At 33.1% G+C, this 19,243-nt stretch overlaps 1 protein-coding gene across 1 annotated transcript in view; it reads right to left on the bottom strand.

Moving 5' to 3' along the window:
* Window positions 1-6,711: 6,711 nt before the first annotated feature.
* PKIB (cAMP-dependent protein kinase inhibitor beta) overlaps window positions 6,712-19,243 on the bottom strand; it is a 112,473-nt gene continuing 99,941 nt past the window's right edge. The window contains exons 2-3 of the mRNA XM_049771157.1: window positions 8,479-8,658; window positions 6,712-7,166 (exon numbers count right to left, since the gene is read on the bottom strand). Coding sequence (XP_049627114.1) covers window positions 7,099-7,166; window positions 8,479-8,650 — 240 coding nt within the window. The 5' untranslated portion in view covers window positions 8,651-8,658 and the 3' untranslated portion in view covers window positions 6,712-7,098. The remainder of the gene's footprint in view (window positions 7,167-8,478; window positions 8,659-19,243) is intronic.

Here is a 19,243-nt window from a genome sequence, read left to right as displayed (position 1 = left end):
CCATTTTTCTCCTAAGTTGAGGGAGAAGTGCCAAGTGATAGAAGTTATTTTGAATTAATTAAGAATAAAGCTGCACATTCACGTACCCTTTACTTGAATTCAAGCTTTTCAAAGTCACAAGTGAAAATAAGTTTTAATCTCAAAAAATCAAAGGTCAACTTTAAATCTCAAATTTGATGGCATTCAGAACTGTTCTTAATGTGATTTTAATAAAATATTTGTGCCTAACTATGCTAAATTAAAATTTAAAAAGAAATCCAGTTGATACTGATAGAGAGAAAAAAGACCTCTGGCATTAAAAAGCTGTCTCTTGGTATGCTTCAAAAACATACTTTCAATGAGGTATTAGAGCACCCTCTTTTGGTACACTATAGGTTTTCCTTAAATGAAGTCACACTTTTGTAATTTCCTTTTAAACTCCAAGAAATAATTTTTAATACTGACGTTTCAATTTTGTTTTGAATAATCGCTGTTGTTGTTGTTGTTGTTGTTGTTGTTTTAAGTCATACCCGGCAGCGCTCAGGGGTTACTCCTGGCTCTATGCTCAGAAATCGCTCCTGGCAGGCTCAGGGGACCATAGGGGATACCGGGATTCGAACCACTGTCCTGCGTCTAAGGCAAATGTCTTACCACTGTGCTATCTCTCTGGCCCTGTAATTTGAATAATCTTGATTATCACATGTAACATAATTGATAAAAGCAAAAGCCAGAAAATAGATGCCTTAAGTCAGTGTTTTACAACCACTGTGCTGCAGCACACTAGTGTGCTGTGAGATATTGTGCGGTGTGCCATGGGAAAAATTCCTATTTCATCCGTAACACGTGGCTTCAGCTCACAAATAGATCAATCATTATAAAATACTCTATTATTTCATAATAAAGTAATTATAAAATAATTAACTTGTGTTTATTTGATTCCTATTCAAGAAAATAGAAATATATATATGTATATATGTATATGTATGTATGTATATATATATATATATATATATATATATATATATATATATATATATATATATATATATATATATATATATATATATATATATATATATATATATATATATATATATATATATATATATGGTCACACCTGGCAGCGCTCAGGGATTACACCTAGCTCTATGCTCAGAAATCGCTCCTGGCAGGCAGGGGGGACAATATATGATGCTGGGATTCAAACCACTGTCCTTCTGGATGCAAGGCATGCTCTACCTCCACACTATCTCTCCGGCCCCCAGAGTTAAATTTTTTTTAACATTTTCTAATGGTGGTGTGCCTTGTAATTTTTTTTTTTTTATGAAAAAAGTGTGCCTTTGCACAAAAAGGTTGAAAAACACTGCTTTAAATCATTAAATTTGATGCTCATGAAATCCATAGAAGTGTTATATTAGCACCACCTAGTGTTGATTTTGAGTATTTTTCACAAATAAAAATCAGAGGAAAATAGTTTACCTCAAGGCATACAGTAAATTTAGGTCAAAAATAGGTCCAAATCCCAGAACCAAGCTTATATTTATTGACTCAGAACCTCCTATTTTGTCACTGTTGCTCTCCACAATGTTATTCTATTATAATAATTAAATCATTTTAAAAATGAATTTTCTTCCATGTAATTCAAGATTCAATTTGAGTTGAACATACTTGACTCTATATAGCGATTTTTTAGTGACTAATGTCCAAAAAAGTTTTCACAGACCTTCCAAAGTCTATTTCATACTCTCTAGGAATGGAAAATATTTTACCCCTAATTTCTGCCCTGGTTTCTTAAGGTTTTTATAGTTATTCTTTCTACCTTGTGCATCAGTACTACCTAAAACTACTTTTCCTTTTGATACAAGAATCAACAAGATGATCATCTAATTTGTCTCTGTTGCCATTAATTTAAAGATATTTGTATGTCCCACAAGACTAGAAATGTGTGCTTTCTATAGACATACACAATCTTTGGTCAAATGTAATATGAGTTAAGCTTGAGTGTGATGTACTTCCCATTTCTGGTCAGCCTTTATTTTCAATGTCTCACTTTAGGTATGTCCTCCCATCCAAAAAACTATAGCTTCACTAATTTTCCATTTTGTTATAGCCTTGAATGTGAATGGTAAATTATTTGATAATTGTATTTGATAAATAAGTTTTTCCTGGAATAAGAATCAATGAAAAATATAAGTGAATCAGGACAGAGCAAAATTGCTTAAGCTATTAAAGTCTTAGATGTTTATACACTAACATGTGCAAGTACAGCTTTCATTTATTCTAGGCATCTTCTGTGAAATTCAGATCATTTTGAAATGATTTAAGGAAACAAGGTCTTTTCGTACAAGAAAGTTAGTTCACGTACTGTTTTCTAGTGTCCTATCCCAGGTCATCATGGCTCTTTCTTAGGTGATCTGATAATGTGATACCTAAAGGTATATCTTATCAATGTCTGTAAAATTAGAATAATTAACAGCTATTCTGTATAATAATAATTATTATTATAAAGCTTCAAAAGGACTGATGATAGTACTTAGTAATCACCTGTATTTCAAAATAACAATTGTTATTCCAAGTAACATAGGCTTCATAATAGTGTTCATTCTAGGAATTCAACAAGTAGTAACAAAACTCAGTCTTTTGAGTTTCAATTTTTTTTTAAATAGCTGCAGGGGTCAGAGCAATAGCACAGCAGATAGAGAATTTTTCTTATGTGGTTGAACCAGATTAGATCCACAGCATCTTATTTGGCCCCCAAGCCTGCCAGAAGCCATCTCTAAGCACAAAATCAGGAAGAACCCCTGAGGGCTGCCTGTTGTGACCCCCAAAACAAAAGAAAATCTAAACAAAAACAAAAAATAGCTGCAGACTCTTGAAGTTTTAAAAATTGTTGTCAATTGCTTAGGAAAATATAAAAACTAAAAAAAATAGTGGATATTCTGATTTATCAGTCATAAGTTTAGCAAAGAAAATGATGTTTATGAAAATAAAAGACAGCAAAGAAATAGATGGAAAATCTACTTTGGCAAGTAAAAAAATGAATCAACAGATATAAAACATTTATCTTGAAGTCTTTACCAAATATATATTTTATTCTCAAGCAACTCATGATGATGATGCTCATAATGATGATTTTATAGGAATAGCAAGCAGATTAAAAATAACTGGCAAAAAAATGGGCATGAAGATTAACATTTGTTCTAAGTAGCCCAATTATTTGTGTAGTTAAATAATAAAAATGCAAATCATGGGGCATGTATGTGTGCACTGATATATAAATGATTTAAAATTATAATTATTCAGATTTTGTCATTAGTATCAATAATGAGAAGAGACGTGGTTTCATTTCTGTTCTTTTGAGAGATGAATACTGCATGACACTACAATAAAAATTATGTAAATTTTTTCATAGAAGAATTTACTCATTTAAATGCTGAATAAAAATTCTGTTTTAATAATTTTTATGGAACCCTAGGGAGGTGACTCAATGTTAAATGATAATATTTAACAGTCAGCAGCTGATTATCATGACTGAATCTGAAGTGAAGTGGTAATCACCATGACTTGTCAAGTTCAAACAGTCTCCCAACTTTAAGAAGTAGACATATATGAAAGCACAGAGGTTAGAAAAGAGGTAAACCTAGAAATCAACTGTTACATTCTTAACTACCTAAAAAATAATAACCAGAACGTTCAGAAAACTTTATGAAAATGATGACAGCTAATGTTTGATGAATGAGTTTTGATCAGGTTTTTTTTGTTTTTGTTTTTGTTTTTGCTGCACCTGTCATTTCTTAGAAATGACTCTTGACAGGGCTTGGAGGACCATATGAGGAGCCTAGAATTGAACCAAGGTAGGATCCTTGCAAGACAATTATCATACGTACTTGCCTCTCTCCAGACCCTGGTTATTCTTTGATTCATAGTGGTTAAGTGTTTATGTATACCATCAATGTATTCCTACCTATAATATAGATATTTTTAACACTCCATAGCAAAACAAAAACTGATATTAAGAGAAAAGATATCATGCAAGTTCAAACAAATAGTGAATAGTGAATAAATTAGCTAGAATTTAAAAGCAGATAATTCTAATTCAAAATCCACGTGCTTAACAATTTTAAATCTCGGCCAGAGTGGTGGCGCTGGGCGTTAGGCGTCTGCCTTGACTGCACTAGCCTAGGATGGACCACGGTTCTATCCCCCAGTGTCCCGTATGGTCCCCAAAGCCAGGAGCGATTTCTGAGCGCATAGCCAGGAGTAACCCCTGAGTGTCACTGGGTGTGACCGGAAACAAACATACAAACAAAAAACAAACTATTTTAACTCTCTTCTTGACTTCTCAACGTCAGTACTACTGACAATGCCATCATTTGTTCATCTCTCTGTTCCAACTGCAAGTTTAGCAGCGTAGCAGAATCTTTGATCTCTGCCCACCAGATGTCAGTAGCAACATCTCTTCTGGTCCTCACCTTTTCTCATTGTTGCAGCCAAGTGTCTCCAAAGAGTTCAATAAATCCCCCTTCCAGGAATCCAACTACCCCTTCACACCTCAATCCCATCCACATTTTCCAATTTATTAAAACTCTTAACCCTCAGTTCTTAATCCATTAGGCATCAAGACTGACTTCCTACCCCAACGAACCAGTACCCAGCACCCAAGCAAAAGGACATCCACTCAAACCCACACCTCGTCCCCAGCAGAAAAAGACAACCAACACCCCTACTGACTCATCCTGTGTGGCCCTCCCTACCAATTTATCCTAACGTAGACTGTTGCTAGATACCGGACTTAGCCCTAAAAGGACTCCCAATGCAAGAACTTTACACAAGAACCCCCCCCCCCCTCAAATCTTTTACCAGTCTCAGGAAGGGCAGGGTGTGCAATGAAAAGGCGCCTGGGAACCCACACTCACAAGAAAATCTCAAAAGGCAATGGGGAAACCTATACTTCCATCATAAGTATAAGACCTGTATAACACTACCTCTTTATTTTTTATTTTATTTTACTTAAAATCATTTTTCACTATACATATGTGAGCAAATATATATATATTATTTCTATTTTTATGATTTTTGGGTGTGTGACTTGTTTCTCTGTTCTTTTCACCCCCAAATGCACTGGTAATATAATGAAGCACCATTTCTTCCTGCAAAGGCACACTAAAAAAGGGGAAATCCCACGTATATAAACTGTTGTGGTGTTTCACCTTCTTCTTTTCCCCTTCGTCCCTCAAATCAAGGATGAGAGCCTCTAGAATGACTTTCCTCATAGTCTGCGTAGTCGATTTTTACCCCTTTATATTACTTTTCTCTTCCTCAAACAAAACCACATAACTTGAACTTTCTAGTCCCGCCTCCCAATTAGAGGGGGCAGTAATGGAGGCACCAAGACCAAACAGTTGTAAGACCAACTAAGTAATAAACTAGACACAGAAGGGGCCACGCATTCTAGCAGCCCTTGGGGGGAGAGTGGAGGATATGGGAGGCAGGATGGGAGCGGTTGTGGGAGGACAATTTGGTGGTGGGAATCCCCCTGATTCAATGTAAATATGTACCTGGAATACTACTGTGAACAATATGTAAGCCACTATAATTAAAATAAAAATTATATTAAAAAATAAATATCCTTTAGCAGACAAAATTGCCTCTTATATGTCCACCCTCCATCAAAAAAACACTGAAATATTCTAATCCCTCTTTATACTTATAATATGATATGTATTGAAATAATTATCAGGAATGTAGTTTAGACATTTTGTTAACATTAAATAATTGAGAAATGACATAAGAATTTATTGAAAAATAAATTACTATTCTACCTAAAATAGCACTTTAAATTATTTTTAATAAAAAATTCATATTTTAGAACTTATATGATTTTAAATATATTTGTTTGGTGAAAATTAGATATTAAAGTTGTGCATCAAATTTAGGTATATGGTGATTTATATTGTAAAGACTGTTAATTTCCTTCTCTAAAATATGTTGCCATTTTTCAGCTGGCACATTAGAAACATTTGTGTCAATAACAAGTTTCTTTAACAGTGGAAGAGTTTATTTGATTGCTAAGTACAGATATGTTATGTCACAATCAAACAAAATATAACTGCATGCATATATATGAAAATAAACTCACTAGTCAATATCTAATAAACCAAAATTTACTAAATTTTTGTTTTATTTTAAAAATATATAATTAAATATATTAAAAGCAAGTATTTTGATATTTTACCCACATTACTCACAAATATTTAAGTATCTAAAAGGTATGTTAGATATTTTTAGAAAGATATAAAATTAAAGTCTGCAATTCTGAGGAAATTACTTTAGAAACAAGTCGTAGTACACAAAAGTCTTAAATATCAGGTAACAATGTAAAGCAATTAGTAAAGTATTTTGCTTAACTCACATTAAAGTAAAATGTATACACAATACATTAAAATTAAGGAAGATAGTGAATTTCATTTAATAAGCATATTCCATATAAATAATTTGTCACAACGTTTACATTTTAAAGAGTCCACATGAAAAATCACAGTATGCATAGACTAAAAGCAAAATTTATCAGGCAAAATCATTCTTGGAATGCGTAGGCTATCAAATTTTTATGGGATTTTTGCATCTTTTCAAGGTTGGAAAAATCTAGCACATTTGATTAAAAACAAAATGAACACAATCTATGGATGTGCTTTTCACATTATTTTTAGTTACTTAGTTTGTGGTTTTTTGTTTGATTTGGTTTCTCATTATACAGTTTCTAAAAATTTCATAATCAAAATTTTAAAATCAATGATGTTTGTTTTATATTTACCAATAAATAATTCACCCACACCATAAAAATGAAATTAAAATACATGTATCTGACTAAATCAATTCAAAAGACATAGTATTTTTATTTAATTTATAAACAGTGACACAAACTTAAGTAATCACATTTTTTAGCCTTTCATTTCGATGACATTTTGAGAAAACTTATTTTTTAATAATTTACTTCATTATTGTATTCATACATATGCAGTGTTACCAGTTACTACCGGATCAGACATCTAAGGAGAGCAGAGACACTTAGCCTTTCAATGCACAGAAATTCAATACTTTTTGATAGGTCCTGAGCCTTCAGTTTTCTTTCTCTGGGGGATTTTCTGGTTTGCCTTTTGTAGTTTCTTCATTTGTATCTTTTGCATCTAAAAATAAATAATTTTTATTAAATTAAAATTATATTTAAAATAGTATATCATATAAATGATAAATATTTTATATTTGTTAGTGAATAAAACTGTTGGTTTCTTTGTATGCATCCTAATTATTTTCTACTTGACAAGAATATAGCTGGACCTCAGTCCTGATATAGGATCTAAGAGAGGTGGTAGGCAATTTGTGACTATATCCTGCTTGCCACCTTTCTCTTGTCTCTAAGAATAATTATGTAACAGGTAGTCTTCTTGTGTATTATTACAATCTCTATAGATGAGTGAGGTCTGAAGAAAAGTAGAAGAGTGGAGAAGAAAAACATTGAGTGGGGAAAAAGGGACAAGGAAGCATAATTCAAATTTCTAGTAAAAGATAAAATATTGTCACTTGTATCAACATAAATGGAATGGAGTGGGATCATACTAAATGAAATAAATCAGGAGAAGCAAGAAAAATACTGAATGGCCTTACTCCTGTATAAGCTAAAAGATCAAAACAATGGAACAGATCAAACTAAAAATGAGAAATCCCTTGATTCTGATTGCAGAACAAGTCACAAGAAGGAGGGTGGAACAGAGCAGAAAAGGTAGAAATGGACAGTGATAGAAGGATCTGGCACTTTGGTGGTGAGCCTGGTGTTGTAACATATATTTGAACTGGTGTCAAACTGTTCACTCTAATACACATGGTGCTATAAACCAATGTTACCTAAATTTAAAATAATTAAAATATTTGTGTGTCAGAAGTTCCAGATTTGAGAAGAAAAGAAAAGAAGAGAAAAGGCAGTGCTCTGAAGATCTTATAAGAGAACTAAGTTGTACAAGTATATAATTGTATAAGAGAACTCAGAATCTAGATCATACAAGAGAACTAAGAAATCGTTTTATCAGAGGCAATGAGTTTGTCATTTTGAAATGGCCAGGGTGATAAACATAGTGAAGTCCTGTGAAGGAAGGCTAGAACTAAAAATAGGACAAATGTTTTTGTGGAGAAAAATATGGTCTTTAGTAGTTTTTTTCAGGAAAAAAAAAAGAAGGAATCCAGAGAGAAAGAAATAAATCTTTGAGCACTGCGGGTTGTTGTTCCCACAAGGCAAAATTTACCTTCTGCAGTAAACAAAAATGTTTATCTTCTTGCTGCCTTCCTTTTGGGCCATTCCAGGGAGTATTAAGGGCTCTGACCAAACTTGGGTCTCTTGTAATTAAATTAAGTGCTGCAGTTCCATGAGAGATCTCCTGTAGAGTCTCTCTTTTCTAACCTCTCCCCCCCAATCATTATTGCCAATTAAAGAATTTTGTAATTTACCTTCCTTCATGGAGAGAGCTTGCAGTTTGTCAGGCAATTCGGAAGTTTCACCCGTCATGGATAAATCCTGTATGTTTGTAACAGCGTTCCGGCGGCCTGACCTTGCAGAAGATGCAAAATTGGTGATCACAGACTCCACATCAGTCATAGCTGTTGATGACTCTGTCTTCATAGCAACATCTACAAAAAGAATGCACACATGAAAAAAAGGGTGAATCTTTATAGTCTCAGGGTAATGTTCACAACTTAAAGGCATAATAGATTTTTTAAAAGGTTTGGAAATTTTATTTATTTATTTATTTATTTATTTATTTATTTATTTATTTATTATTTGGGGTCACACCCGACGGTGCTCAGGGGTTACTCCTGGCTCTTCGCTCAGATATTGCTCCTGGCAGGATCGGGGGTGTGGGTGGGGGAACCATATGGGATGCCAGGATTTCAACCACGGTCCGTCCTGCGTAGGCTGCCTGCAAGGCAAATGCCCTACCACTGTGCTATCTCTACAGCCCACGGTTTGGAAATTTAATCGTTGATTATATTATTCATGTTATGCTGAAGTTTCCATTGCTTTTTACTCTGCTTTTCTCTGACGGATAAACGAAACTAGGACTTGAATAGATATGAAAAGTGACTTGTTCGGCCACTCCCATAGAGACAGCTGCTCCTATTTGCTGTGGAGCTTGTTCAGGCTAAAACCAAATCACTATAATTTGTACAGACCAAACAAAACACTGCTCCTACTCTTTATAAATAAGAAATTTAACTCGATCTCAAAGGCTTTTATCCCCCAGTTGAATTTTTGATCTGTGAATTTTGATCTAGCATTGGATCTAACTTTTCATTAGCTTCACCTTTATGTTTGGTAGAGCAGAACCTGTTTTACCTTTTTTCTTACTTCTAGTAGATAAAACAATTGCTAGTGCTATCCTTAGTGTCCTTTATCTTCCTATTGTTTCTTTCTATGAGCACCATTGGATCTGGCCCCAAAATAAAAGCAAAGAAGAGATTGAGTGCTCCAGAATTATTTCAAGAAAACTTTGTAGATGGCTGACTGATATTTTGTAAGAGTTTTTTTGTCTTCATATTTTAGGCACAGAATTTTTTTTCTTTTTTTCTTTTTTTTTGGGGGGGGGTGGGGGCACACCCGGCGATGCTCAGGGGTTACTCCTGGCTGTCTGCTCAGAAATAGCTCCTGGCAGGCACAGGGGACCATATGGGACACCGGGATTCGAACCAACCACCTTTGGTCCTGGATGGGCTGCTTGCAAGGCAAACGCCACTGTGCTATCTCTCCGGGCCCCAGGCACAGAATTTCTAAATGTCATTTTTTGGTTAACTGGTGTTAGAAAATACACATATCATGCTAGAGTGTTAATTGTGCTGTGTTTATTATACAATATCATAGTTATTTAGTTAGATAGCCAAATTTATGAAAAAAAGATATATTTATGAAAACATGATCATAAAACATTACTAAATAAAGAAATTATAAAACTAGTGTTAATTGTAATTTAATGAAACAATGAAATCTCAATAAATAGAATAAAAATCCTAACTATGAATGTAAAAGAATTAGATACTAGATGATTGAGACCATCTAGTATCTAATTCTTTTACATTCACAGTTAGGATTATTTATTGTATTTACTGAGATTTCATTCTCATTAGATTACTATTAATACTAGTTCTCACTAGTTTCCCATAGATGGTCTCACTCATCTATGGGTTTTAAGAAAAATGAAAAACATTTGTGTAATGATTCTCAGGGACAAAATAGAGGAAGACTGGAGGGTCCAGCTCCCGACATGAAGCTCACCACAGGGATCGTTTAGTGCAGTCACAGAAATAATTACACTGAGAACTATCATAACAAAATGTGACTGAATGAGGGAAGTAGAAAGCCTGTCTAGAGTACAGGTGGTATGGGGTGAGGAGGAGGGACACTTGGGATATTGGTCATGGGAATGTTGTGGTGGTGAAGAGTTTAAAAAAAAACGAAGAATTAGGTACTAACACTTTGTTACATTCTTACATATTTTAAATTATTTATAAACTACGTTATATTTGTAATATAAAAATTGAAACATATGCAATAGCCAAAAAGATATATACATATACATATATATGCGATTAAAAAGACTCTCCAAAGTAATAATTTGACAACTTAACCAAAAATAGCTTTTTGCTTACTTGTTTGTTTTGTTTTTGGGCCACACCCAGTGACTCTCAGTGGTTACTCTTAGCTAGGCTCTCAGAAATCGCTCCAGCTTGTGGGACCATATGGGACTCTGGATCAAACCTAGGTCCATCCTGGATCAGCCGCGTGCAAGGCAAATGTCCTACAGCTGCACTATCACTCGGCCTCCAAAATAGCTTATCTTTTTAAAATTTGTGTAATTTAGTATTTTTCACTTATCTGGCAGTGCTCAGGGCATACTCCTAGCTCTACACTCAGGATCACTGCTGGCAGGCTCAGAGGACTATGTGGTGTGCTGGAGATCAAACTCAGGTAAGCTCCTTACAAGACAAATATTTTATGAACACTACTATTGTTCCAGCTCCCAAAATAGCTGAAAGGCCCTTCTATCTTGTGTTTTTATTGTCCTAGATATATGTTTGACTTTATCAGAGGAATTATATATATATATATATATATTATACACATAGAAATTTCTGTTTTCAAGTCATGTGTGACATTTAAACATTTACCCGAGAAAAAGATATAAAGATTTAGCACTACTAAAATAACAAAAGAGATTAACTCCAGGTATTTTTAATTTTCTAGGATTAAAAGCAAATATGTGTTATATTTGCTAATCAAAGCAGCTGATTTACTAGCAACTTTTGCTCCTATTTTACAAAATTGACAGAGGAATCAGGCAGGATAAGTTCTGCTTAGTCAATTGTGGCTGCTAATAGGGTCTGAAAGCTTTTAGACATTTGGAAATTTTAATACATTCCTGCATGCTCTATCAGGGTAATATGATTTACATCATCTGAGGTACACATATTTAGATTGAAATTACACAGTTTCAAAATGCCTTCAGCAAACACCATTCATAGTTTCTATACATACAAATGCCAGTGCTTTTTAATTTTTTTTTTTAGCGCTTTTTAATTTTAAGGAACTGTAAACACAACACCAATACAAAGTAAGAGAGCAGTATAAGCCAAATGGAGAACTGGAGCTCCATAGATTAAAACAGCATACTGAGAGTATATTAGTTTAATATAATATACACACATTGATTTTTAATGATGCAAACCCCAAAATCACATAATATTTTGATGCAATGCTACCTTATTTTTTTCAATTTTTAAAAATAATGAATGTAAGGTATAACAAAATGAATAGTTATCATAACTATATGAAAGTTATGAAGAATAATTTAAGAATCCTAAAGTTCAAGGAGGAATCTTTTTATTATATTCAAATGACTAAACTTATTTTTTTAAATATTCCCATGTTGTAAAATCATCCCACACATCATAGTTCTTTTTTTATATCTTTATTTAAACACCTTCATTAGAAATATGATTGTAGTTGGGTTTCAGTCATTGTAAAGAACACCCCCCTTCACCATTACAACATTCCCATCACCAACGTCCCATTCTCATTTCTTATTAGTAATTCAATGTTACTACACTTTACTTTAAGGTGCTAGGGCTTGTTTACAGAATTATTTGAATTTAATTTAAAAAATAATACCAATTAATGTACAAGTAATTAATCCTTATTAAGTTACTATGGATCTTAATATAATAAATATGTTCTCTTAAAATATATATAATTTATGCATAAATTATATATTTATAAATATATAAGTAAATATACTTATTATAATGAATATAGTTTATTTACTGTAATAAATATTACTAAAATAATATATTTTATTTACTATAATATATAAGAACTTTCCCCCAAAATTCACACAAGAGTGTTGTTTTAGAGAATAAGTTCATAGAGGAGTGACTCTAGTTTATCCACATGTCATTTTAGCTCTTTTCTTATTACCTTTAGGTGCAGTATTGCCAAATTTCAAAAAGGGTACAGATTCTCCAAGCTCACAAAATCCTAAGAGCTGAATTTGCAATGGTCAGAAAATAATACCATTTGAAGGTTTGTCTGTTCTACTTGTATTTTTTCCATCTCAGTCTGAATTCAGTTTATCTATATATATGGAGGTTAAATGCAAGGTCTGGTTCTCTTTTCAGTGAGGCAGATGGTTTTAAAATGTCAAGTGACTTTGATAAAATCAGTAGGAAGGAGAGAAGGGGAAGTTGTTACCAACCAACAAACAGGTCTTTCTGTCCTACCTCATACACAGAGAAATGAACATACCTGTCTAATAAAATCATGAATAGATGCTGAAATAATAACAAATAATAATTATAAGAAATTAGTCATTGGGCCCGGAGAGATAGCACAGCGGCGTTTGCCTTGCAAGCAGCCGATCCAGGACCAAAGGTGGTTGGTTCAAATCCCGGTGTCTCATATGGTCCCCCGTGCCTGCCAGGAGCAATTTTGAGCAGACAGCCAGGAGTAACCCCTGAGCAACGCTGGGTGTGGCCCAAAAACCAAAAAAAAAAAAAAAAAAAAAAAAAAAAAAAAGAAAAAGAAAAAGAAAAAGAAAAGAAAGTAGTCATTGATGGTGTTGTTAAGTATTAATATTTCAGCAAAGACCAAAATTTTATATTTGTTCTATTGTTAAAAAAATAAAGAGATCTTTTAAAAATAAAACCTGAAAGTTCATCATTAAATATTAAACTCATTTTTATTATGTTATCATTAAAATAATTTTGGACACAGGTGTTTTCCAAAGTGGTCAAAAACACTTCCCACCTTGGATGGTGCTAGAAGGGTCCATTGTGATGGACCAAAAGGAGGGCCATTTTGTTACTTCACTTAAAAAAGGTCGATTTCTAGGGAAGCACAATATTTTTTCTAAAAGAAAACATTAGGTCAAATAAGTTTAAGAATCTCTGCCATAGAATATTAGCAAATACAATGCCTTATAAAGTGAATAACATTAATTTCCTTATGTGAAACAGTAACCAATGCAACCCTTATAGATCCACCTTCTCTAGGCATGTGGATAGCTATAATCTTCAGGTATAGTCTTTCTAGAAGACATTATTAAAACACTGAACAGTCATACTTGTCAACCTAAAGCCAGTTAGGCTGTATTGTCAACATTGTTCCTTTATACAATGTGTAATATTATTATACTATAATTATATAAACTATAAAAACTATAAACTGCAGTTCCTAACGTTTATATTTAATAGATTCTCATTGTCATTTTCATTCTATGGAGAAAAAATAAAGGCCTTATTTTTCTTGATTATGATTATTATCAAAAGTGATACATCTAGGATAAAATATATAAGCCCCTCTTCCAGAATGAAGGTTATTTAGAGCTATAGACTAAACAAGGGATTTTTAAATTACGTATTTCTGGGCTCGGAGAGATAGCACAGTGGCGTTTGCCTTGCAAGCAGCCCATCCAGGACCAAAGGTGGTCCCATATGGTCCCCCGTGCCTGCCAGGAGCTATTTCTGAGCAGATAGCCAGGAGCAACCCCTGAGCATCGCCGGGTGTGGCCCAAAAACAACAACAAAAAAATAAATAAAAAATAAAAATAAATAAATAAATAAATTACGTATTTCTATTTCATAACAACTTTATAGCATATATACTTATCACTGTTTAAAAAGAAAATGCAGAGTGATACAAAATACAACTTTTTACTAATGTATAAATTTATATATATATGTGTGTATATATATATATATATATATATATATATATATATATGTCAGAGAGATAGTACAGCAGGTAAAAGACACTTGCTTTATGTGCGGCCAACCTGACTTTTATTCCCAGTATTCAATTTCTATCAGGAGTGATTCATGCACAGCAACAGATGTAAGCCCAGGTTGCTGCTAAGTGTGGCCCCATATCCTTTTCCAAAAATGTCCATGTAAATTTAAACCATATCCATCAATGAAATTACTTCAGGAAGTTACATACTGAAGTGCACCAACTAAAATCCATCAGTGCAACACAGTGATGAGTTATATGTATACATAGTTATATATGCATTATATGTATCTAATATGTACATATGTGTAGAATAATGATAAATACTATTACTACTATATTTAAATATAACACTGTATTTTAGTCATATATTTTAACTAAAATTTATGCCCCCTTTGTTCATCCAGATATTTGATTATAGTAGAAATAATTTCAGATTCTTTACAAAAACACTTCAACTAATTTATAATTGCAAAATAATTAGAAGAAACCTACTTTAAGATTTCAGAACAGAATTTTAAGTAATGGTAACATTTATGAGCTATATAAACACAACTTTGGGATGATCATCCTTAAATTAGTTGTCATACTTGTTATGTAGTACATATGTAGCAATGGAAAGCTTGCTGCCTAAAAGATCCTGAAGTTGAATTCTGCATTGTGTGTAATAGACCTGTGATTTCGAAAAGGACTCAATTTCTCAGTTAATTAACTTTCTATTTATATTCTAAATTCAGAGGATAGGTATTAGCTGACCTAGTACTATTTTGGAATCAAACGAATAAATCTAAATGTATTTATATATCAAGTAAATTTATAATTTCTAAATAACAAGTAGATCATTATTATTTAGTAAAACTATGATGTTGAATTAATGTGCTCTGGAAACAGCCTCTAATATTTTGGTTGTATTGCCATAAAATTTTTTTTGTTTTTGTTTTTGGGCCACACCCAGCGATGCTCAGTGGTTACTTCTAGCTATGTGCTCAGAAATCTCTCCTGGCTTGGGGGACCATATGGGATGCTAGGAGATCATACCGTGGTTTGTCCTAGGTTAGCCATGTGCAAGGCAAACGCCCTACTGCTGCACCACCACTCTGGCCCCTCCATAAAATGTTTTTTAAAAAGAGCATTAACATTTTTAAAATATCTCCTACATCCCAGGACAAACAGACACACACACACCAGCTAATTGGATTCTTTAACTCATCACCTTTATCAGATATCACTTGCCATAAAAAAAAACCACATCTTCCATATTCTGTTTAGCAAAGTGTCAGGATACAAAATTAATACACAAAAATCAATGGCCTTCTTATACACTAATAATGATAGAGAAGAAATGGTTATTAAAAAAACAATTCCATTTACATTAGTGCCACACAAACTTAAATATCTTGGAGTCAACCTAACTAAAGATATGAAGGACTTATACAAAGAAAACTACAAGACCCTGCTTCAAGAAATAAAAGAAGACATGCGGAAATGAAGGCATATACCCTGCTCATGGATTGGAAGGATTAACATCATTAAAATAGCAAAACTACCCAAGGCATTTTACAGATTTAATGCAATCCCTCTAAGGATATCCATAACATTCTTCAAAGAGGTAGATCAAACACTCCTAAAATTGATCTGGAACAATGAACACCCAAGAATAGCTAGAGCAACCCTTGGGAAAAGGAATATGGGAGGTATTACTTTCTAACTTTAAATTGTATTACAAAGCAATAGTCATTAAAACACCATGGTATTGGAATAAAGACAGACCCTTGGATCAATGGAATAGACTAGAGTATTCAAAGAATGCTCCCCAGATATCAATCAATTAAGTTTTGAAAGGCCAAGAAATGCAAAATGGAGCAAGGAAAGCCTCTTCGACAAGTGGTGTTGGCACAACTGGTCAGCCACCAGCAAAAAAAGGGACTCAGACCTCCAGCTAACATCATGCACCAAGGTCAAATGCAAAATGATTAAAGACCTTCATACCAGACCTGAAACCATAATGGATATAGAACAATATGTAGGTAAAACACTCCAGGACATTGAAACTAAAGACATCTTCAAGAAACAGCACTTTCTAAACAAGTCCAAGCTGAGATACACAAATGGGACTATATTAAGTGGAGAAGCTTCTGAACCTAAAAGGAAATAATGCGTAGGATACAAAAGTCACGCACAGAATGGGAGAAGCTATTCACCCAATACCCATCATATAAGGGGCTAATATCTAAGATATAAAGGTACTGACAGAACTTAACAAGAAAAAAAACATTTAACCCCATCAAAAAATGGGGAGAAGAAATGAAATTTATTTATAATATTAAAAGCCATGCCTTGCACTCTAAAACTTGTTTACTAACTGAAAAAAATCAACTTTTCATCTTTCAAAGTAAGTTATTTTCTTTTATGAATATGGTCATTGTTGGGGGAAGTGATTCTGAAAAGTATAAGGAACTAAAAACAAAAAGAATCATTCAATAACAACATTTGTAATTTGGTTATAAAAATCTCTGAACTTTCAGGATGCACAAACATATCTTCTGTAGAAACTTTAAAGCTAGATTACATTTAAGTTTGTTATATTTTAAATCCTTTAAGATCAAGATTTTAAATTTTTAATGAAAAACATTCAAAATAAACAAAGCTAAAAAGCTAAGTGCATTGGGGAAAGTTAAGGATATATCTGAAGTCTAAAATAGTTTGCAAACCTTTTCTTCATTAAATTGATAAAGTTGATATAAGAATATACCTTCTAAAAAGTAGAAACTTTAAAGATCCCAGAATGGCTTTTTCTTTTCTTTTATTGATTTAAAAAATTGTTTGCAATATTGCAGACTATTTTCAAAGAAATTTTATTTTCGTTTTATTCCTAAGAAGAGAGTAAAATGATTGAATCTTTTCTAGCTCGGATTTGCTACCTTTAGCACTTTATTTTTCTTTGCAGGAGAAGAAATCATTTTAGTGCTTTATGAAGCACAAAATTCAATAAAATGACAATAGCAGAATTTAAAAGTTGTTTTATAGATTTTTCTCTGTTATATAAGCAAAAATATTTCCCAACTAAATAGCAAGTAATTTTAAAAAGAAAGATATAGTTGAAATGTTTTGTTCATTGAATAATACATTATATAAAACTACAAGTTATTTTTATAGACATGTTTAACTTAAAATTCTTTAAAAAATAGAAAATTATATTACTATAGTTAATATATCTTAATATAAAATAAAATCCAGAAAAATGCCTAAAATATATTAAACATGCATAAGTTAAAACTATAAAATTAAGTAATAATATATGTTTTTAAAACTGATGGGATATGGTATTGTAATACTATATGCATTAAACTATTTCACTGAGTTATTATAAATCATGTTGATTATATAAATTAAAAAATACAGTAATAAAGTTCAATTATTTCTATCCACATTTAAATCCTTTTTCATTCATTCTTTCTTTTTGTTTTCTCTGTCTTTCTTCCTCCCTTCCTTCCTCCCTTCCTTCCTTCCTCCCTCCCTTCCTTCCTCCCTTCCTCCCTCCCTCTCTTCCTCCCTCCCTCCCTCCCTCCCTCCCTCCCTCCCTTCCTCCCTCCCTCCCTCCTTTCCTTCCTTCCTTCTTTCCTTCCTTCTTTCCTTCCTTCCTTCCTTCCTTCCTTCCTTCCTTCCTTCCTTCCCTCCCTCCCTCCCTCCCTCCCTCCCTCCCTCCCTCCCTCCCTCCCTCCCTCCCTCCCTTCCTTCCTTCCTTCCTTCCTTCCTTCCTTCCTTCCTTCTTCCAAATGTATCCTTTTTTACAAATAAAAAAGGGATATTTTAAAATTATTTTTAATAAATAAATATATTAAGGGGCCAGAGCAATAGCACAGCAGTAGGGCATTTGCCTTTAATGCAGCTGATCTAGGACGAATCTCAATTCAATCCCAAGCATCCCATATGGTTCCCCAAGCCAGGAGCGATTTATTAGTGCATAGCCAGTAGTAATCTCTGAGATTTATAAATAATTTCTCACATATATGTATATATGGGCATGTACATACCATTTATGTCCACATAATTTATTTTGAAAACATAATTCTGAAATAATTCTCTTCATTCCTTGGAGAATATTGTCTTTAGAAATTCCTTTGGAGACTGAAAATTAGTTTGTTTTTTCTTATTTTGAAGATTTATCATTTGGTATTTAGAACTGTTATTTTAAGGTGCTGAGGTATCTTTTCCTTTACTGATCATATAACTTGTTAGAATTTGGGTATTAGACTTTATCAATTCTGTAATATCTCATTAATAAAATTTTAATATTGCTTTTTATTGTCTATCATATATTTGGGAATTCCAGCCAGATATATGAAACAAATACTATATTCCATTGACATAGTCTTTTGAAATGTTTTCACTCTTTCCATATCTCTCGTTGCATTTCATATAACCTTCAGACTTCATTTTCCCCTTCACTTCAGTGTGTTTATTCTATTGTTAAACTACATGTGATGGGACTTCAAACTTTTTACTGACTCTACTATCTCCACTGTGATTGAATTCTTTGAAAAGCTGTTACTTCACTAGACAGCATTACCACTGGCACTGAATGAGAGTTCCTTTTTTCCCACATTCCCACCAGCACTCTGATCTTGTTCTTTGTGATGTGTGCCTGTCTCTGTGGTGTGAGATGGTACCTCACTGCTGTTTTAATTTGCATCTCCCTGATGATTAGTGATGTGGAGCATTTTTTCGTGTGTGTGTGTGTGTGTGTGTGTGTGTGTGTGTGTGTGTGTGTGTGTGTGTTTTGCCATTTGTATTTTTTCTTTGAGGAATTGTCTGTTTCATTTCTTCTCCCTATTTTTTATGAGGTCAGATGTTTTTACTTGTTAAATTCTGTGAGTACCTTGTATATCTTAGATATTACCCCCTTATCTAATGGTTATTAGGTGAATAGTTTCTCCC

This window comes from Suncus etruscus, chromosome 4 (genome assembly GCF_024139225.1).
Source record: "Suncus etruscus isolate mSunEtr1 chromosome 4, mSunEtr1.pri.cur, whole genome shotgun sequence".
In the NCBI taxonomy this organism is placed as follows: domain Eukaryota; kingdom Metazoa; phylum Chordata; class Mammalia; order Eulipotyphla; family Soricidae; genus Suncus; species Suncus etruscus.
The sequence above is the reverse complement of the archived record's forward strand: the minus strand, read 5'-3'. Positions and strand labels throughout refer to the sequence as shown.